The 23,026-nt window shown below is 46.5% G+C and overlaps 1 protein-coding gene across 1 annotated transcript in view; it reads right to left on the bottom strand.

Annotated features, from left to right (window-relative positions):
• The window catches only part of LOC137326682 (latent-transforming growth factor beta-binding protein 2-like), a 607,725-nt gene that overhangs the window by 246,964 nt on the left and 337,735 nt on the right, over positions 1–23,026 (bottom strand). Inside the window, exon 10 of the mRNA XM_067992000.1 lies at positions 21,551–21,673. Coding sequence (XP_067848101.1) covers positions 21,551–21,673 — 123 coding nt within the window. The remainder of the gene's footprint in view (positions 1–21,550; positions 21,674–23,026) is intronic.

The raw sequence follows: 23,026 nt of genomic DNA, 5'->3' as shown, positions 1-23,026 counted from the left end.
ATTGGATTTATTAGTGACTATTTTATATTTATGACCTCTAGTTTTGGATTCCCCCACAAGTGGAAACATTTTCTCTACGTCTACCCTATCCAACCCTTTCATTATCTTAAAGATCTCTCAGTTCTGGTATCATCCTTGTGAATCTTTTTTGCACCCTCTCCAATTCCCCCATATCATTTCTATAACACGGAGATCAGAACTCCAATACTCCAAGTGTGGTCTAACCAAGGTTCTGTACAAGTTTAACATAACTTCTTTGCTTTTCAATTCTATCCCTCTAGAAATGAATCATAGTGCTTGATTTGCCATTTTTATGGCCTAATTAACCTGCATTACTGCTTTTAGTGATTTGAGTATCTGTCCCCCGAGATCCCTTTGCTCTTCTATCCCGTTTAGACTCTTATTATCCAAGCAATATGTGTCCTCCTTATTCTTCTTACCAAAATGCACCACTTCACACTTATCTATATTGAAATTCATTTGCCAATTACACTGCCATTCTGCAACTTTATTAATGTCTTCCTGAGCTTTGACACATTTCTCCTTTGTATTAACTATACCCCCTTATCTGGTGTTGTGCCCAAATTTTGAAATTGTACTTCCGATTCCCCAATCCAAATCGTTAATGTCAATTGTGAACTACAGTAGTCCCAGTACCAATCCCTGTGGAACACCGCTTCCTACTTTTACCAGTGTTAGCTACCCTTAGCCCCTACTCTCTGTTTTCTGTTTTGTAGCCAACTTGCTATCCATTCTGCTACCTGTCCCGACTTCACATGCTCTGACATTAGCCATCAGTATACAATGCAGTACCTTATCGATGGCCTTTTGAGAATCCAAATATATTACATCTACTACATTACACTTGTCTACACTTTTTGTTACTTCTTCAAAGAATTCAGTAAGGTTGGTCAAGCATGACTTTCCCTTCTGAAATCTGTGCTGACTATTCTTTATTATATTTTCGTTCTCTAGATGTCTTTCTATTACATCTTTGAGTAAAGATTCCATTATCTTTCCTACCACCGATGTTAAGCTAACTGGTATACTTAGTATACTGGACTTGGTCTATCTCACTTTTTAAATATAGGAATAACATTAGCTGTCCGCCAGTCCTCTGGTACCATTCCCTTTTCTGGTGATTTTTAAAATATATGTAATAGTGCCTCTGCTATCTCCTCCCTAACTTCTTTTAATATTCACAGATGCAATCCATCCGCACCATCCTCCATAAGTTTGATGAGTTTATCAATTATCTCTCCCCTTTTTATCTTAAATGTTTTAATATCTTTTTCGATCTCCTCTTCTAATGTCCTGCCCACCTTGTTAGTCTCCCTGGTAAATATGAAGGCAAAGTAACAATTCAATATTTCTGCCATTTCGCTGTCGTTACCTCTGAGTTTATCGTGTGCATCACTTAGTGGCCCTATCCCTAATCTGATTTTTCTTTTGTTGTTTATGTGTCTGTAGACTACTTTACTATTTCTTTTTATATTCCTTGATAATTGAATCTCGCAGTTCCTCTTTGTCTTCCCAATTGTATTTTTGACTTCTTTCCTAACCTCTTTGTATATAGTACAAGGATCTTTACAAAAGCAGGGAGCTTGAGCACAGAGTTTGGGAAAGACAGAGAGTGAACCTCTAACGGAGTGAAGCGCTAACACAGTGAGGACATTTAACTGGGAATTTGGTGAATGTGGGAATTGGGTGCAGAGGGGGAAGGAGGTGCTAAGTAATTTAAACCAAAGAACTATAGACTAGACAAGACTAAACTACTAGACGAGACTACTAGACTAAAGTAGACTAGACTAAGACTAAGACTGAGCTGAGTATTAAGAGAGCCGCGCGAGGAATCAAAAATCAAGAAAAAAATTAAAAGTGACGTCACAAGACAAAAAGGAGCACTGAGGATAAGTCAGTAGGTATTTAGTTCATTGCTTAATGTTTTTAGTGGTTATTGGGGTTAAAAGGAGAGGAGGCCTGAGAGCAGAAGAAGCGGAACCAGCGACCAAGAGCACAGTACATAAAGCTGCGACCAACTCAAACACAGACAGGAGCCGAGCCGAGCGGAGGGAGCGTCCGATAAAAGGCGGGATTTCAGAGCGCTGAGAGGAGCCGAGCCGAGCGGAGGGAGCGTCCGATAAAAGGCGGGATTTCAGAGCGCTGAGAACAGCTGAGAGGAGCCGAGCGGAGCGGAGGGAGCGTCCGATAAAAGGCGGGATTTCAGAGCGCTGAGAACAGCTGAGAGGAGCCAAGCCGAGCGGAGGGAGCGTCCGATAAAAGGCGGGATTTCAGAGCGCTGAGAACAGCTGAGAGGAGCCGAGCGGAGCGGAGAGAGCGTCCGATAAAAGGCAGGATTTCAGAGCGCTGAGAACAGCTGAGAGGAGCCGAGTGGAGCGGAGGGAGCGTCCGATAAAAGGCGGGATTTCAGAGCGCTGAGAGGAGCCGAGCGGAGCGGAGCTGCGACCGAGTTCGAAGTGACGTCAGGAATCAGATCGGGACGCGACACAGGGGAGGCACCTGATTGGTGAGTAGGTTCAGGTGAGTATTTCTACTTATCTACAGCAACTGAAGTAAAAGGAAAGGGAAGGTCTGCAGGTCTTATAGGAAGTAGCGTTTATTTTTTAGTGAATCAAGGTCCCTAGTGTAGTTAACATTCTCTAAATTGAGAACAATTTAAAGGAGTAAACTCCTTAAAGGGAGTGGTAAGTAGTTTTTCTTTCCTTTTTTTTCTCTTGACATTGTAGTTGTTGTTAAGCTAATTTAAGGGTTAAGTCATGGCAGGAGATCCCAGGGCCGTGTCATGTTCCTCTTGTGGGATGTGGGAATTCAGGGATCCTTCCTGTATCCCTGATTCCTTCACCTGCGGGAAGTGTGTCCAGCTGCTGCTATTGTTTGACCGCTTGACGGCTCTGGAGCTGCGGATGGACTCACTTTGGAGCATCCACGATGCTGAGAAAGTCGTGGATAGCACGTTCAGTGAGTTGGTCACACCACAGATAAAAATTACTGAGGGAGATAGTGAATGGGTGACCAACAGACAGAGGAAGAGTAGGAAGGCAGTGCAGGGGTCCACTGCGGTCATCTCCCTCCAAAACAGGTATACCGTTTTGGATACTGTTGGGGGAGATGGCTCACCAGGGGAAGGTGGCAGTGGCCAGGTTCATGGCACCGTGGCTGGCTCTGCTGCACGGGAGGGCAGGAAAAAGAGTGGCAGAGCTATAGTGATAGGGGACTCGATTGTAAGGGGAATAGACAGGCGTTTCTGCGGACGCAACCGAGACTCCAGGATGGTATGTTGCCTCCCTGGTGCAAGGGTCAAGGATGTCTCGGAGCGGCTGCAGGACATTCTGGAGGGGGAGGGTGAACAGCCAGTTGTCGTGGTGCATATAGGCACCAACGATATAGGTAAAAAACAGGATGAGGTCCTACAAGCTGAATTTAGGGAGTTAGGAGTTAAACTAAAGAGTAGGACCTCAAAGGTAGTAATCTCAGGATTGCTACCAGTGCCACGGGCTAGTCAGAGTAGGAATGACAGGATAGCTAAGATGAATACGTGGCTTGAGAGATGGTGCAAGAGGGAGGGATTCAAATTCCTGGGCCATTGGAACCGGTTCTGGGGGAGGTGGGACCAGTACAAATTGGACGGTCTGCATCTGGGCAGGACTGGAACCAATGTCCTAGGGGGAGTGTTTGCCAGTGCTGTTGGGGAGGGTTTAAACTAATGTGGCAGGGGGATGGGAACCGATGCAGGAAGTCAGTGGGAAATAAAGTGGTGACAGAAACAAAAGGCAGTAAGGGAGAGTGTACAGAACATGACCGGACAGATGGTCTGAGAAAGCAGGGCAAAGACCAAGGGAAGTCTAGATTAAACTGCATTTATTTCAATGCAAGAAGTCTGATGGGCAAGGCAGATGAACTCAGGGCATGGATGGGTACATGGGACTGGGATGTTATAGCTATTACTGAAACATGGCTAAGGGAGGGGCAGGACTGGCAGATCAATGTTCCAGGGTACAGATGCTATAGGAAAGATAAAGCAGGAGGTAAGAGAGGAGGGGGAGTTGCGTTCTTGATTAGGGAGAACATCACGGCAGTAGTGAGAGGGGATATATCCGAGGGTTCGCCCACTGAGTCTATATGGGTAGAACTGAAAAATAAGAAGGGAGAGATCACTTTGATAGGATTGTACTACAGACCCCCAAATAGTCAACGGGAAATTGAGGAGCAAATATGTAAGGAGATTACAGACAGCTGCAAGAAAAATAGGGTGGTAATAGTAGGGGACTTTAACTTTCCCAACATTGACTGGGACAGCCATAGCATTAGGGGCTTGGATGGAGAGAAATTTGTTGAGTGTATTCAGGAGGAATTTCTCATTCAGTATGTGGATGGCCCGACTAGAGAGGGGGCAAAACTTGACCTCCTCTTGGGAAATAAGGAAGGGCAGGTGACAGAAGTGTTAGTAAGGGATCACTTTGGGACCAGTGATCATAATTCCATTAGTTTTAAGATAGCTATGGAGAGTGATAGGTCTGGCCCAAAAGTTAAAATTCTAAATTGGGGAAAGGCCAATTTTGATGGTATTAGACAGGAACTTTCAGAAGTTGATTGGGAGAGTCTGTTGGCAGGCAAAGGGACGTCTGGTAAGTGGGAGGCTTTCAAAAGTGTGTTAACCAGGGTTCAGGGTAAGCACATTCCTTATAAAGTGAAGGGCAAGGCTGGTAGAAGTAGGGAACCTTGGATGACTCGGGAGATTGAGGCACTAGTCAAAAAGAAGAAGGAGGCATATGACATGCATAGACAGCTGGGATCAAGTGGATCCCTTGAAGAGTATAGAGATTGCCAGAGTAGAGTTAAGAGAGAAATCAGGAGGGCAAAAAGGGGATATGAGATTGCTTTGGCAGATCAGGCAAAGGTGAATCCAAAGAGCTTCTACAAATACATAAAGGGCAAAAGGGTAACTAGGGAGAGAGTAGGGCCTCTTAAGGATCAACAAGGTCATCTATGTGCGGAACCACAAGAGATGGGTGAGATCCTGAATGAATATTTCACATCGGTATTTACGGTTGAGAAAGGCATGGATGTTAGGGAACTTGGGGAAATAAATAGTGATGTCTTGAGGAGTGTACATATTACAGAGAGGGAGGTGCTGGAAGTCTTAACGCGCATCAAGGTAGATAAATCTCCGGGACCTGATGAAATGTATCCCAGGACGTTATGGGAGGTTAGGGAGGAAATTGCGGGTCCCCTAGCAGAGATATTTGAATCATCGACAGCTACAGGTGAGGTGCCTGAAGATTGGAGGGTAGCAAATGTTGTGCCTTTGTTTAAGAAGGGCGGCAGGGAAAAGCCTGGGAACTACAGACCAGTGAGCCTGACATCTGTAGTGGGTAAGTTGTTAGAGGGTATTCTGAGGGACAGGATCTACAGGCATTTGGAGAGGCAGGGACTAATTAGGAACAGTCAGCATGGTTTTGTGAGAGGAAAATCATGTCTCACGAATTTGATTGAGTTTTTTGAAGGGGTAACCAAGAAGATAGATGAGGGCTGTGCAGTAGACGTGGTCTACATGGACTTCAGCAAAGCATTTGACAAGGTACTGCATGGTAGGTTGTTGCATAAGGTTAAATCTCATGGGATCCAAGGTGAGGTAGCCAATTGGATACAAAATTGGCTTGACGACAGAAGACAGAGGGTGGTTGTAGAGGGTTGTTTTTCAAACTGGATGCCTGTGTCCAGCGGTGTGCCTCAGGGATCGGTGCTGGGTCCGCTGTTATTTGTTATTTATATTAATGATTTGGATGAGAATTTAGGAGGCATGGTTAGTAAGTTTGCAGATGACACCAAGATTGGTGGCATTGTGGACAGTGAAGAAGGTTATCTAGGATTGCAACGGGATCTTGATAAATTGGGCCAGTGGGCCGATGAATGGCAGATGGAGTTTAATTTAGATAAATGTGAGGTGATGCATTTTGGGAGATCGAATCGGGCCAGGACCTACTCCATTAATGGTAGGGCGTTGGGGAGAGTTATAGAACAAAGAGATCTAGGAGTACAGATTCATAGCTCCTTGAAAGTGGAGACACAGGTGGATAGGGTGGTGAAGAAGGCATTCGGCATGCTTGGTTTCATTGGTCAGAACATTGAATGCAGGAGTTGGGATGTCTTGTTGAAGTTGTACAGGGCATTGGTGAGGCCACACTTGGAGTACTGTGTACAGTTCTGGTCACCCTATTATAGAAAGGATATTATTAAACTAGAAAGAGTGCAGAAAAGATTTACTAGGATGCTACCGGGACTTGATGGTTTGACTTACAGGGAGAGGTTAGACAGACTGGGACTTTTTTCCCTGGAGAGTAGGAGGTTAAGGGGTGATCTTATAGAAGTCTATAAAATAATGAGGGGCATAGATAAGGTCGATAGTCAAAATCTTTTCCCAAAGGTAGGGGAGTCTATAACGAGGGGGCATAGATTTAAGGTGAGAGGGGAGAGATACAAAAGGGTCCAGAGGGGCAATTTTTTCACTCAAAGGGTGGTGAGTGTCTGGAACGAGCTGCCAGAGGCAGTAGTAGAGGCGGGTGCAATTTTGTCTTTTAAAAAGCATTTGGACAGTTACATGGGTAAGATGGGTATAGAGGGATATGGGCCAAGTGCAGGCAATTGGGACTAGCTTAGTGGTATAAACTGGGCGACATGGACATGTTGGGCCGAAGGGCCTGTTTCCATGTTGTAACTTCTATGATTCTATGATTCTAGTTCAAAAGAGCGACATCAGAGGACAGCAGGTCGGAGACTGGTTGATGAGTGATACATTTTTTTACTCTCAAGCTTGGGGAGTGATATACACCAAGTACCTATAACATGCTAATACTTTATTTAATTAATAACTTAAACTAGATCAATTAATTAGTTTAAAAATTAACTAAAAATAAATCAAGTGAATTAATTACATAAATCATTTAACTAAGTATATTAATAAAACAAGGTTAGATTGAGATGGCGGTGTAGTTAGTGTTGCCGTAACTGCAGCATGTGGGAGTTTGTGGAGATCCCAGGCAACCACATCTGCAGCAAATGTCTGCAACTCGAGGAACTTCAGCTCAGAGTTGTTGAGCTGGAGTCTGAGATGCAGACTTTGCGATGCATCAGGGAGGGGGAGAGTTACCAGGACACTTTGAGCCAGGAGGCAGTCACACCTCTTAGGTTAGGTAGTGGTTTAGATTTGTTTAGTGGTCAGGGACAGGTGAAAGGGAAAAGCGTAGAGCAGCAGAAAGTGTACTTTAGACACTACAGATGAAGTGAAAACTAGAAGGTGTAAGGCGATTAACCAAGCATCAAAGCTGAAGGTCAGGCTAGGGTGTGTGGCCCGACTAAGAGTTCTATATACAAATGCACGGAGTATAAGGAATAAATTAAATGAACTACAGGTTCAAATTCAAATTGGAGGGTATGACATGATAGCTATCACTGTGACATGGCTGCAGGATGGCCAAGATTGGGAACTAAATATACCGGGATATAAAGTCTACAGGAGAAACAGGGAAAATGGAAGAGCGGGAGGAGTCGCCTTAATGATCAGAGATGAAATCACTTCAATGATAAAGGAGGATATAACGAGAGGTAAGCAGCCAACAGAGACCTTATGGGTTGAATTGAGAAATAGGAAAGGATCTAAGACTACAGTGGGAATTGTGTAGAGGACCCCAGGCAGCAGCTCTGAAGTGCTAGATTGTATAAATGCGGAGATTAGGCAAGCCTGTAACAAAGGCATAGTGGTCTTAATGGGGGACTTTAACCTTCACATAGATTGGGAAAAGCAGACTAGCAACTGTCAGAAAGGTAGTGAATTTAATGAGTGTGTTCGGGATAGTTTTCCACAGCAGTATGTCCTGGAGGCAACAAGGGGGCAAGCCATACTAGATTTAGTAATGAGTAATGAACCAGATTTAGTTAACGGCTTAACTGTACATGAACATCTATCCAATAGCGATCATAACATGATCGAGTTCAATGTAGTGTTAGAAAGGGAAAAAAGTGAGTCAGCTCCTAAGATTCTAGACTTGGGTAAGGCCGACTTCAATGAGATGAGACAGAGACTGTCCACAGTAAACTGGGCAAATCTGTTAATGGGTAAAACGACTGATGATCAGTGGGAAATGTTTAAAGAAACATTTAACGTGATACAGAATCGGTTTATACCCCTGAGGGGCAAGAACTCTACTTGCCAAGAAAAACAGCCATGGACAACTAAAGAGGTAAGGGACAGTATAAGACATAAGGAAAGGGCATACAAAAAGGCAAAAAATGGCACAGATCCTGGCGAATGGGAAAGATATAAAGATCAACAAAGGGTCACAAAACAGATAGTAAGAACTACAAAAAGAGAGTATGAAAAGAAACTTGCAAGGGATATTAAAACCAATACGAAGAACTTTCATAGTTACATTAGGAAAAAGAGGGTGGGGTCAGGAGCAGTGTTGGCCCCTTAAAAACTGAAAGTGGGGATATTGTCATTGACAATGGGGAAATGGCAGAAATGTTGAATAAAAAATTACTTTGCGTCAGTATTTACAGTAGAAAAAGAGGATAGCATGCCGGAAATCCCAAGAAAACTAATATTGAATCGGGGAAAGGGACGTGATAAAATTAATATAAGTAAAGCAACAGTAATGAAGAAAGTAATAGCACTAAAGAGTGACAAATCTCCAAGACCAGATGGTTTCCATCCCAGGGTTTTAAAGGAAGTAGGTGAGCACATTGCAGATGTCCAAACTATAATCTTTCAAAGTTCTCTAGATTCAGGAACTGTCCCTCTAGATTGGAAAATTGCACATGTCACTCTGCTTTTTAAGAAAGGAGAGAAAGGGAAACCAGGGAATTATAGACCAGTTAGCCTAACATCTGTTGTGGGGAAAATGCTGGAGTCTATAATTAAGGATGGGGTGACTGAACACCTCGAGAATTTTCAGTTAATCAGAGAGAGCCAGCATGGATTTGTGAAAGGTAGGTCATGCCTGACAAACCTGATTGAATTTTTTGAAGAGGTGACTGAAGTAGTGGACAGGGGAATGTCAATGGATGTTATTTATATGGACTTCCAGAAGGCATTTGATAAGGTCCCACATAACAGACTGCTAGCTAAGACAGAAGCCCATGGAATCGAGGGAAAAGTACGGACTTGGTTAGGAAGTTGGTTGGTTGAGCGAAAGGCGACAGAGAGTAGGGATAATGGGTAGGTACTCACATTGGCAGGATGTGACCAGTGGAGTCCCGCAGGGATCTGTCTTGGGGCCTCAATTATTCACAATATTTATTAACGACTTAGATGAAGGCATAGAAAGTCTCATATCTAAGTTTGCCGATGACACAAAGATTGGTGGCATTGTTAGCAGTGTAGATGAAAACATAAAATTACAAAGCGATATTGATAGATTAGGTGAATGGGCAAAACTGTGGCAAATGGAATTCAATGTAGACAAATGTGAGGTCATCCACTTTGGATCGAGAAAGGATAGAACAGGGTACTTTCTAAATGGTAAAAAGTTAAAAACAGTGGCTGTCCAAAGGGACCTAGGGGTTCAGGTACATAGATCATTGAAGTGTCATGAACAGGTGCAGAAAATAATCAATAAGACTAATGGAATGCTGGCCTTTATATCTAGAGGACTGGAGTACAAGGGGGCAGAAGTTATGCTGCAGCTATACAAAACCCTGGTTAGACCGCACCTGAAGTACAGTTCTGGGCACTGCACCTTCGGAAGGACATATTGGCTTTGGAGGAAGTGCAGCGTAGGTTTGCTGGAATGATACCCGGACTTCAAGGGTTAAGTTACGAGGAGAGATTACACAAATTGGGCACTTAAAAAATCATAATACGATTAGGCAGAGTCAACATGGTTTTATGCAAGGGAAATTGTGTTTCACAAAACAATCAGTTTTTTGAGAATGTAACTAGCAGGGTAGATAAAGGGGAACCAGTGGATGTCATATATTTGGATTTTCAAAAGGCATTCGATAAGGTGCCACATAAAAGGTTGTTATGCAAGCTAAGGGCTCATGGAGTTGGGGGTAACATATTAGCATGGATAGAGGATTGGTTAATGGACAGAAAACAGAGTGCAGGGATAAACGGGTCATTTTCAGGTGGCAGGCTGTAACTAGTAGGGTGCCACAAGGATCGTTGCTTGGGCCTCAGCTATTTACAATCTACATTAGTGACTTAGATGAAGGGACCAAGTGTAATGTATCAAAGCTGCTGACGAATCAAAGCTAGGTGGGAAAGTAGGCTGTGAGGAGAACACAAAGGGCCCGATTTTACCAGGGGTGCGGGTTCCCGGGGGGTAGGCCAGCGGGCGGGTTTTCAACGCGCCCGGTGAAATTAGTGGGTTTCCCGCGCGATCGTAGCAGGCAACCCACTAATTGGAGCCACTTACCTGCTCCTCCGGGTTCCGCGCTGCTGATCAGCGCGTCGGGCGGGCTGCGCATGCGCAGTAAGATCTGTCAGCTGGAGGCGCTCTATTTAAAGGGGCAGTCCTCCACAGATGCTGCCACAAACTGAAAAAATTACAGCATGGAGCAGCCCAGGGGGAAGGCTGCTCCCAGTTTAATGATGCCTCACCCCAGGTATCATTAGATGGGGTGAGGAGGAGGGGGAGGACAGAGATCTTCCCCCCGGCGGCCGGGAGGAAGTGGCCTGCCTCTGCCACGAAGAAGGCCTGGCTCGAGGTGGCAGAGGGGGTCAGCTGCGCCAGCAACATATTGCCCACCTGCATACAGTGCAGGAGGCGCACCAATGACCTCAGTAGGTCAGCCACAGTGAGAACACGTAGTCTTTCCCCTACACTCTGCCTGCCACAACACTGCCCCCAACCCACATCTCCTTCGGCACTACCAACACTACTCTGTCACATGACCCCTCATACACACTCAAACCTCATCCTCATCTCACCTGCACCTACTCACCTCGCGAGTACTCACCCCGCCACTACCACGCAACCCAATCCTCATACAATCTCATGGCTTTATCCCATACTCACCCTCTCGTGCATCTCTCTCACGGCCAGCCTCACTCAACCTGCCACCACCTGTGCTGCAGCCACAGGGCATGCATCACACATGTGCAGTAGGCAGCGTAAGGCAAACGTGTCGTGAGCATGAAGGGGATGCACAAGGGTGTTGGAGGGTTTGTCATGGTTCTTACTTCTATTGAATTAAAGAACAACTCACATCACACATTATATTGGCTCCACTACTGCCATGTCTCCGCGAATCCTGACGGTTTGTGCAATAATGCCTGCTCCTGGGTATCCCTATGAGGACCCACCACTGATGCCACCCAGTGTGTCACTGCAGAGTGGGTGTAGCTGTATTTGCAGGGCTCATCTGCGCAGACGACTGGGAGACACCGGGGATGTCCCCGGTTTCAGCCTGGAAGGCTGTGGAGGTGCCCTCACGGGCACCGAAACCCAGGGGGCGTCGGCCCAAGGCATCTACCAGGTCAGGGCACGAACAGGAGCAACCTGCCACCACCTCTGCTGGAGCCACAGGGGTAGCACCACGTAGGGGTACCAGGAAACGAAAACCCAAAGTTCCGTGAGCACACAGGGATTGCACCAGGGTGTTTGTCTATTTGTTATATTTTTATTTCCAGTCTTTGAATGGCAACATGAAATAAACTCACTTTTTCTCACCAATGCTGCCACCTCTTGTCCATAATTCTGCGGCTTGTGCAATATGTCCCTTCCGTGCGCCTCATCATGACGACGACCACCCTGTCCCACCCATTGGGCATAATACAGTGGGTGCAGGTGTGCAGGCACCACTCTTCAGTGGAGGGAGCCTGTATGGACCCTCGTCTGTGCACGTTATGACATGTGAACGCCTCGCACAGTGTGATGTTAGGAGAACTGTTGGCATATGAGTGCCTCCCTGGCCTGACGAGCACGCAGGTGAGCCGGTGTTCGGGCCATGGGTCGTTCCTCCTCCTCTCGCTCGTACTCCTCCTCTTCCTCCTCCTCCTCCTCCTCATTGTCGTCCTCAATGTGGGTGGCGGGTGTGCATGGGGCCTCCTCCAGTGGCACCCCTCTCTGAAGTGCCATGTTGTGCAGGGCACAGCAGACAACTATAATTCGTCCCACTCGGAGTGGCGTGTATTGGAGCGCCCCCCCGGAACGATCAAGGCACCTGAAGCGCATCTTGGGCAGCCCTATAGCCTGCTCAATTGTAGACCTGGTAGCAATGTGGCTGTCGTTATATCGACGCTGCGGCTCGGTAATGGGGTTCCTCAGAGGTGTCATAAGCCACGTTTGCAGGGGATATCCCTTGTCGCCGAGGAGCCAGCCGTTGCCGGTGTTGGGTGCGTGGAAGAGGGGCGGGACGGTGGACTCCCTGAGGACGAAGGCATCGTGGCAGCTGCCAGGGTATCTGGCGCGCACGTGTGGGAATCTCTGGCGGTGGTCACAAATGAGCTGGGCGTTCATGGAGTGATACCCCTTCCTGTTGATGAACAGCCCTGGCTCATGCGGAGGTGCCCGTATGGCGATGTGGGTGCAGTCGATTACACCCTGCACCCTGCACCGCCCTCTCCATCTGGCTGCGCTCGTCCATGGAGAAGTTGATGTAGTGCGAGGCCCTGTGGAACAACCCATCGGTGACCTGCCTTATGCACTTGTGTACGGAGGACTGACAGACCCCGGTGATGTCCCCGGTGGCACCCTGGAAGGATCCGGAGGCGAAGAAGTTGAGGGCAGTGGTGACTTTGATGGCGACGGGTAGGAAGATGCTGCTTGGTCCATCCGGGAGCAGCTCGTCATTAAGGAGGCTGCAGATGTCGGCGACTACCTGGCGAGTGACTCTGAGCCTCCGTATGCACTGCTCCTCGGAGAGGTCCATGAAGCTGAGCCTCGGTCTGTAGATCCTGTGCGGAGGGTAGTGCCTCCTGCGACGCATCTCTCTCTGCGGTTGCCCTCCCTCCTGCTGTGCAGGTGGGTGTGCCACAGCACCGTGTTGGGGGGCTCCACGTCGCTGAGGCGGATGGCGTGGACTGCGAGGCTGCTGAGGCTGGTGATGCTGCTCGTCCTCCGAGGATGTCGAAGCGGCCCCCATCTGGCAGGTGTTGGTCTGAGGGGTTGTGCACGGTAGGTAGGTGTATCCTCGCACTGGGGCTGCGGTTCCACGTCGGTGTATCTTCTGGCTTGGAGGGGGGTTGTGGAGGGCAGGCGTTGCCCTATGTAACGGAGTGGCCTCCTGCGTTGATGAAGGGTCTCCCCCCTCTTGTGGAGTGCACCTTGGCAGCTGCCACAGGCTGCTGGCTGCAACACGTCCGTTTGGAGTGAGACTGTTTCCCCCAGTATGTGAAACAGTCTGAGTTGAAGGTAAAATCCCACACTTCCTAATAAGACAGCTGAATCAGGTCATTTAATGACCTGAACAAGCAAAGTAAATACACTCAAGTGGCATCCGGCTGGCTTTAATTGCCTGCGGGATTCCCACCAGCGGGGGCTGCGCACACACCCCCGCACGTCAGCACGGAACCCAGAAGTGGGCGGGATCGAGGCGCGATCCGGTCACGCACCTGGATATCGGGATTTTCGAGGCCCCCCCGCCAAGAACGCACCCGAAACCCGGTGCTAAAATCGGGCCCAAAGAGTCAAGACACAGGTCAGAAATGAGAATGTTCGCTGATGACTGCACAGTGTTCAGTTCCATTCGCAATCCCTCAGATAATGAAGCAGACCGTGCCCGCATGCAGCAAGACCTGGACAACATCCAGGCTTGGGCTCATAAGTGGCAAGCAACATTCGCGCCAGACAAACGCCAGGCAATGACATCTCCAACAAGAGAGAGTCCAACCACCTCCTCTTGACATTCAACGGCATTAAATGCTGGCCTCGCCAGCGACGCCCACATCCCATGAACGAATAAAAAAAAAACTAGAGGGCACAACTCTAAAAAGGGTACAGGAACAGAGAGATCTGGGGGTGTATGTGCACAAATCGTAGAAGGTGGCAGAGCAGGTTGAGAAAGCAGTTAAAAAACAAATGGGATCCTGGGCTTTATAAATAGAGGCATAGAGTACAAAAGCATGGAAGTCATAATGTACCTTTGTAAAACACTGATTCAGCCACAACTGGTGTATTGTGTCCAGTTCTGGACATCGCATTTTAGGAAAGATGTGAAGGCCTTAGAGAGGGTGCAGAAGAGATTTACTAGAATGATTCCAGAGATGAGGAACTTTAGTTATGTGGATAGACTGGAGAATCTGGGGTTGTTCTCCTTGGAACAGAGACGGTTGCGAGAAGATTTGATAGAGGTATTCAAAATCATGAAGGATCTAGACAGAGTAGATAGAGAGAAACTGTTCCCATTTGCAAAAGGGTCAAGAACCAGAGGACATAGATTTAAGGTGATTGACAAAAGAACCAAAGGTGACCTGAGGAAAAACCTTTTTACACAGCGAGTGGTTAAGATCTGGAATGCACTGCCCGAGGGGGTGCTGGAGGCAGATTCAGTCATGGCCTTCAAATGGGAAATGGATAAGTACTTGAAAGGAAAAAAATTGCAGGGCTGCGGGGATGGAGCGGGGGAATGGGACTAGCTGGATTGCTCTTGCATAGAGCTGGCCTGGACTCTATAGGATGAATGGCGTCCTTCTGTGCTATAACCTTTTTTTGATTCTTCTATGATTCCATGAACTGATTGAATGGTGGTTCAACAGGAGCATGTGGCCTACTCCTGCTCCTATTTCTTATGTTCTTATGTTTTTTTTTTTTTATTCGTTCACGGGATGTGGGCGTCGCTGGCAAGGCCGGCATTTATTGCCCATCCCTAATAGCCCTCGAGAAGGTGGTGGTGAGCCACCTTCTTGAACCGCTGCAGTCCGTGTGGTGACGGTTCTCCCACAGTGCTGTTAGGAAGGGAGTTCCAGGATTTTGACCCAGCGACAATGAAGGAACGGCGATATATTTCCAAGTCGGGATGGTGTGTGACTTGGAGGGGAACGTGCAGGTGGTGTTGTTCCCATGCGCCTGCTGCCCTTGTCCTTCTAGGTGGTAGAGGTCGCGGGTTTGGGAGGTGCTGTCGAAGAAGCCTTGGCGAGTTGCTGCAGTGCATCCTGTGGATGGTGCACACTGCAGCCACAGTGCGCCGGTGGTGAAGGGAGTGAATGTTTAGGGTGGTGGATGGGGTGCCAATCAAGCGGGCTGCTTTATCTTGGATGGTGTCGAGCTTCTTGAGTGTTGTTGGAGCTGCACTCATCCAGGCAAGTGGAGAGTATTCCATCACACTCCTGACTTGTGCCTTGTAGATGGTGGAAAGGCTTTGGGGAGTCAGGAGGTGAGTCACTCGCCACAGAATACCCAGCCTCTGACCTGCTCTCGTAGCCACGGTATTTATATGGCTGGTCCAGTTAAGTTTCTGGTCAATGGTGACCCCCAGGATGTTGATGGTGGGGGATTCGGCGATGGTAATGCCGTTGAATGTCAAGGGGAGGTGGTTAGACTCTCTCTTGTTGGAGATGGTCATTGCCTGGCACTTATCTGGCGCGAATGTTACTTGCCACTTATGAGCCCAAGCCTGGATGTTGTCCAGGTCTTGCTGCATGCAGGCTCGGACTGCTTCATTATCTGAGGGGTTGCGAATGGAACTGAACACTGTGCAGTCATCAGCGAACATCCCCATTTCTGACCTTATGATGGAGGGAAGGTCATTGATGAAGCAGCTGAAGATGGTTGGGCCTAGGACACTGCCCTGAGGAACTCCTGCAGCAATGCCCTGGGGCTGAGATGATTGGCCTCCAACAACCACTACCATCTTCCTTTGTGCTAGGTATGACTCCAGCCACTGGAGGGTTTTCCCCCTGATTCCCATTGACTTCAATTTTACTAGGGCTCCTTGGTGCCACACTCGGTCAAATGCTGCCTTGATGTCAAGGGCAGTCACTCTCACCTCACCTCTGGAATTCAGCTCTTTTGTCCATGTTCAGAACCTCAAAGGTAATAATCTCTAGATTACTATCTGAGCCATGCGCAAATTGGCATAGGGACAAACAAGTAGGATGATTAAATTTGTGGCTGAAAACGTGGTGTGGGAAGCAGGGGTTTCAATTCTTGGGGTACTGGCACCAGTACTGGGGAAAGAGGGAGCTGTTCCGTTGGGACGGGCTCCACTTAAACCGGGCTGGGAACAGTGTCCTGATGAATCGAATAACTAGGGTGGTAGATAGGGCTTTAAACAAATAAGGTGGGGGTGGGGGGGGGGAGATTCAGGTAAGGGTAACTTTATAAGTCTAAAGAGAAAAGTCAAGGCTGTAGAGCAGAGTAGCAATTTGGGTAAAAACGAGCAGAATGTGTCAGGAAGGGACAGAGAGTTTAACAAAGGTGATAGGGCATTAGTGACTAAGGTCACATCAGGGAAAAATAGTAAAAAAAGTTAAAATTCAAGGCACTATATCTAAATGCATGAAGCATTCATAACAAGATAGATGAATTAATGGCACAAATAGAGATAAATGGGTTTGATCTGGTAGCCATTACTGAGATGTGGTTGCAGGGTGACTGAGGTTTCGTGGGTACAGTAGCATAGTGGTTATGTTACTGGGCTAATAATCCAGAGTCATGAGTTCAAATCCCACCATAACAGCTGGGGAATTTAAATTCAATTAATTAAATCAAATCTGGAATTAAAAAAAACTAGTATCAGTAATGGTGGCCACGAAACTACCGGATTGTTGTAAAAACCCATCTGGTTCACTAATGTCCTTTAGGGAAGGAAAAACCTGCTGTCCTTACCCGGTCTGGCCTATATGTGACTCCAGACCCACAGCAATGTGGTTGATTCTTAATCACCCTCTGAAATGGCCTAGCAAGCCACTCAGTCAAGAAGGCAGCCCACCACCACCTTCTCAAGGGCAATTACGGATGGGCAATAAATGCTGGCCTTGCCAGCGACGCCCACATCCCATGAACGAATAAAAAAAAAGGTTGGGAACTAAATATTCCAGGGTACTTTTAGAAAAGATAGACAAAATGGAAAAGGAGATGGGGGGTAGGCTTGATAATAAAAGGTGAGATAAAGACAGCGGTGAGAAAGGATCTTAGCTCAGAAATCAGGTTGTAAGGATCAGTATGGGTGGAGCTAAGAAATAACAAGGGGCAGAAAACACTTGTGGGAGTGGCTGACAGGCCCCCTAACAGTAGTTATAGTGTTGGACAGAGTATAAATCAGGAAATTGGAGGAGCGTGTAACAAAGGTAATGCAATAATCGTGGGGGACTTCAATCTTCATATAGACTGGGCAAACCAAATTGGCAAAAGTAGTTCAGAGGATGAGTTCATGGAATGCATTTGAGACAGTTTTCTAGAACAATATGTTGAGGAACCAACCAGGGAACAGGCTAGTTTAGATCTAGTATTGTGTAATGAGACAGGGCTAATTAGTAATCTTATAGTTAAGGATCCTCTGGGCATGAGTGATCATAATACGATAGAATTTCATATTGAGTTTGACAGTGACGAAACTAGGGTCTTAAATTTAAATAAAGCTAATTACATAGATATGAGGGGTGAGTTGGCTAAGGTAGATTGGGAAATTAGATTAAAAGGTATGACAGTAGATAAGCAATGGTGAACATTTAAAGAAATAATTCATAATTCTCAACGAATATACATTCCCTTGAGGAATAAAAACTCTACGGGAAAAGTGATCTAATCGTGGCTAACTAGAGAAATTAAGGCTAATATTAGTTTTAAAAAAAGAGATTTATAATGTTGCCAAAAAGAGTAGGAAACCTGAGGATTGAGAGGGTTTTAGAAATCAGCGAAGGATAACCAAGAAATTGATAAAGAGGAAGAAAATCGAATGTGAGAGTAAACTAGCAAGAAGTATAAAAACAGATTGTAAGAGCTTCTACAAGTATGTAAAAAGGAAGAGATTAGCGAAAGTAAACGTGGCTTCCTTAGAAGCAGAGACAGGAGAAATTATAATGGAGAATAAGGAAATGGCAGAGATGTTAAACAAATATTTTGCATCTGTCTGCACAGCAGAAGACACAAAAAACATACAGGAAATAGTAGGGAACCAAGGGTCTAATGAGTGTGAGGAACTTAAAGTAATTATGATTAGTAAAAAAGAAGTACTGGAGAAATTCATGGGACTAAAAGCCGACAAATCCTGTCGACCTCATGGCCAACATTCCAGGGTTTTGAAAGAGGTGGATGCAGAGATAGTGAATGCATTGGTTTTGATCTTCCAGAATTCCCTAGGTTCGAGAACCGTCCCCGTGGATTGGAAGGTAGAAAATATAACTCCGCTATTCAAGAAAGGAGGGACAGAGAAAACAGGGAACTATAGGCTAGTTAGCCTGACATCAGTAGTAGGGAAAATGCTAGAATCTAGTATTAAGGACGTAGTAACAGGGCACTTAGAAAATCATAATATGATTAGGCAGAGTCAACACGGATTTATGAAAGGGAAATCGTGTTTGACAAATCTATTAGAGTTTTTTGAGGATGTAACTAGTAGGTTAGATAAGATGGAACCAGTGGATGTAGTATAATTTGATTTTCAAAAGGCATTTGATAAGGTGCCATAAAAGAGGTTGTTACACAAGATTAGGGCTCCTGGGATTGGGGGTAATATATCAGCATGGATTGAGGATTGGTCAACGGACAGAAAACAGAGGGTAGGAATTGGGTTGGCAGGTTGTAACTAGTGGGGTGCCGCAAGGATCAGTGTTTGGGCCTCAGCTGTTTACAATGTATATCAATGACTTAGATGAGGGGACAGAGTGTAATATATCCAAGTTTGCTGACGATACAAAGCTAGGTGGGAAAGTAAGCTGTGAGGAGGATGCAAAGAGGCTGCAAAGGGACACAGACAGGTTAAGTGAGTGGGCGGGAGGTGGCAGATGAAGTATAATGTGGGGAAATTTGTGATTATCCACCTTGGTAGGAAGAATAGAAGAGCAGAATTTTTTTAAAAGGAGAGAGACTAAGAAACGTTGGTGGTCAGAGGGATTTAGATGTCCTTGTACATGAATCACAGAAAGGTAACATGCAGGTACAGCAAGCAATTAGAAAGGCAAATGGTATATTAGCCTTTATTGCAAGAGGGTTGGAGTACAGAAGTAAGGAAGGTTTGCTACAATTATATAGGGCTCTGGTGAGTCCACACCTGGACTATTGTGTACTGCTTTGGTCACCTTACCTAAGGAAGGATTTACTTGCCTTAGAGGGAGCGCAACGAAGGTTCAATGGATTGATTCCTGGGATGAGAGGGTTGTCCTATGAGGAGAGATTGAGTAATACACAAAGCCAACACACCCGGACGTCCTATCGTATCAGGCAACGGAACCCTGTGTGAGAACCTCTCTGGATACGTCGAGGGCATCCTGAAACCCATCGTACAGGGAACCCCCAGCTTCTGTCGCGACACTACAGACTTCCTACAAAAACTCAGCACCCACGGACCAGTTGAACCAGGAACACTTCTCACCACGATGGACGTCTCGGCACTCTACACCAGTATCCCCACAATGACGGCATCGCTGCAACAGCCTCAGTACTCAACACCAACAACAGCCAATCTCCAGACGCCATCCTACAACTCATCCGCTTCATCCTGGATCACAATGTCTTCACCTTCGACAAACAGTTCTTCACCCAAACACATGGAACAGCCATGGGGACCAAATTCGCACCCCAATACGCCAACATTTTCATGCACAAGTTCGAGCACGACTTCTTCACTGCACAGGACCTCCAACCAACGCTATACACCAGATACATCGACGACATTTTCTTCCTATGGACCCACGGCGAAGAATCACTGACGAGATTACACGATAACATCAACAAGTTCCATCCCACCATCAAACTCACCATGGACTACTCCTCAGAATCGGTTTGTTTCTTAGACACACAAATCTCCATCAAAGACGGGCACCTCAGCACCTCACTCTACCGCAAGCCCACGGACAACCTCACGATGCTCCACTTTTCCAGCTTCCACCCTAACCACGTCAAAGAGGCCATCCCCTATGGACAGGCCCTGCGAAAACACAGGATCTGCTCAGACGAGGAGGAACGCGATGGACACCTACAGACGCTGAAAGACGCCCTCGTAAGAACGGGATATGACGCTCGTTTTGTCGATCGGCAGTTCCGACGGGCCACAGCGAAGAATCGCATAGACCTCCTCAGAAGAAAAACACGGGACGCAACCAACAGAGTACCCTTCGTTGTCCAGTACTTCCCCGGAGTGGAGAAACTACGCCATGTTCTCCGCAGCCTTTAACATGTCATCGATGACGACGAACACCTCGCTAAGGCCATCCCCATGCCTCCACTACTCGCCTTCAAACAGCCACCCAACCTCAAACAGACCATCGTTTGCAGCAAATTACCCAGCTTTCAGGAGAACAGCGTCCACGACACCACACAACCCTGCCACGGCAACCTCTGCAAGACAGCCAGATCATCGACACAGATACCACCATCACACGAGAGGACACCATCCACCAGGTACGTGGTTCATACTCCTGTGACTTGGCCAACGTTGTCTACCTCATACGTTGCAGGAAAGGATGCCCCAGAGCATGGTACATTGGCGAGACCATGCAGACAGTGCGACAACGGATGAACGGACACCGCGCAACAATCACCAGACGGGAGAGTTCCCTCCCAGTCGGGGAACACTTTAGCAGTCAAGGACATTCAACCACCGATCTTCGGGTAAGCGTTCTCCAAGGCGGCCTTCGAGACACACGACAACGCAAAATCGTCGATCAGAAGTTGATAGCCAAGTTCCGCACCCATGAGGACGGCCTCAACCGGGATCTTGGGTTCATGTCACGCTACACGTAACCCCACCAGCAAAAAGGGAAAAAAAAGTTATGTGTTTTAATATTCTCTCTCTCTCTCTGCCATTTGGGTCTCTTTCTTTCTGTCTGTGTAATTGACACAATGTATATTCAGTGTACTGGGACGTGCTGTTTTCCGTGACTGGCCTGTTTGAACAACAACAACACCTTTTGATTGGTGTGATGCTGTCCCAGCCTAATATAAGATATGCGATTTGAGAACCTTTCACTCATTCACCTGACGAAGGGGATAATCTCTGAAAGCTTGTGATTTTAAAATAAAATTGTTGGACTATAACCTGGTGTTGTAAGATTCCTTACATTTGTCCACCCCAGTCCATCACCGGCATCTCCACATCCTGGTAGAATCATAGCAGAGCCGGGTTCTGACCCATATTCCGGCCTCCTCGGGCAAAAATAGAGCCTATGCCCTCTCCAGCTCTAGGAATTTCGGGGTCTTAGGCTTTGTATTAAAGATAAATATCTCAAATACAAGCTACACTTCAACTTTATTTACAAAATATTTTCTGTGTAACACTCACAGATGTGCTGTTGGATCTGTACTTCTAGCATAATTCGCGTTATCAAAACTGGATGATAACATGAGGATAACTAACATCTGCCTATCATAATTGTATCCAGACATGTGACTGATTTTATATGGAAGAGAATCATCAGATTATTACTTACAGATGCAATGGCTCCTAGATGTATCCAGCATATATCCAGGCTTACAGGTACATCTGTAGCTACCTCTGGTGTTCAAACAGTTAGCATTTTGACAGATTCCTGACATCAGGCATTCGTTGATATCTGGGATTAAAAAGGAGAGAATATTTTACTATTGGGCACAAAAGAATACATTATGTCAAGGTAACTTCTTAAGCTGTAGCCTTAAAACAAAAAGATATGGGATCAAGAGAAATTTCAATAAAAAGCATACCTGAAGACATTGAATTAACTGATATGTCAGCACAACTCTGAGTAACCCCATGTTCCTCGTAATAAAACAGACACATTCCTGCCAGCCAGCAAAGCCCATCTGAATCTTGTTCCGCATGCAGAAAACTCTTTGATACCTTTTCAAGAAATAAGATACAAAGAAACTCTGGCCCCTAAAAATGACCTCACTAAACATTATCCGGAAAGTCAGAATAAGCATTTTCACAGATTGTTAAAATAACACAAGTTCACGTAATCCTTCAGCAGCCAGCACTCATGAATTCCAAAAAGCTGCAATATGACACCATGGGATAGATCTTCATCTTTACCATCTCTACCTTAAACATATGTAAGGAATCTTACAACACCAGGTTATAGTCCAACAATTTTATTTTAAAATCACAAGCTTTCGGAGATTATCCCCTTCGTCAGGTGACTGAGTGAATAAGAGGTTCTCAAATCGCATATCTTATATTAGGCTGGGACACCATCACACCAATCAAAAGGTGTCGTTGGTGTTCAGACAGGTTAGCCACGGAAAACAGTAGGTCCCAGTATGCTGAATACACATTGTGTCAAATTACACAGACAGAGAGAAAGAGACCCAAAAGGCAGAGAGAGAGAATATTAAAAACAGATAACTTTTTTTTTCCCCTTGCTGGTGGGGTTACGTGTAGCGTGACATGAACCCAAGATCCCGGTTGAGGCCGTCCTCATGGGTGCGGAACTTGGCTATCAATTTCTGCTCGACGATTTTGCGTTGTCGTGTGTCTCGAAGGCCGCCTTGGAGAACGCTTACCCGAAGATCGGTGGCTGAATGTCCTTGACTGCTAAAGTGCTCCCCGACTGGGAGGGAACCCTCCTGTCTGGCAATTGTTGCGCGGTGTCCGTTCATCCGTTGTCGCAGTGTCTGCATGGTCTCGCCAATGTACCGTGCTCCGAAGCATCCTTTCCTGCAACGTATGAGGTAGACAACGTTGGCCGAGTCACAGGAGTATGAACCATGTACCTGGTGGGTGGTGTCCTCTCGTGTGATGGTGGTATCTGTGTCGATGATCTGGCATGTCTTGCAGAGGTTGCCGTGGCAGGGTTGCGTGGTGTCGCACCACCAGGTACATGGTTCATACTCCTGTGACTTGGCCAACGTTGTCTACCTCATACGTTGCAGGAAAGGATGCCCCGGAGCATGGTACATTGGCGAGACCATGCAGACACTGCGACAAC

This window comes from Heptranchias perlo, chromosome 10 (genome assembly GCF_035084215.1).
Source record: "Heptranchias perlo isolate sHepPer1 chromosome 10, sHepPer1.hap1, whole genome shotgun sequence".
Classification (NCBI taxonomy): Eukaryota; Metazoa; Chordata; class Chondrichthyes; order Hexanchiformes; family Hexanchidae; genus Heptranchias; species Heptranchias perlo.
Note: the sequence above shows the minus strand (reverse complement) of the source record. Positions and strands in the feature narration are given on the sequence as shown.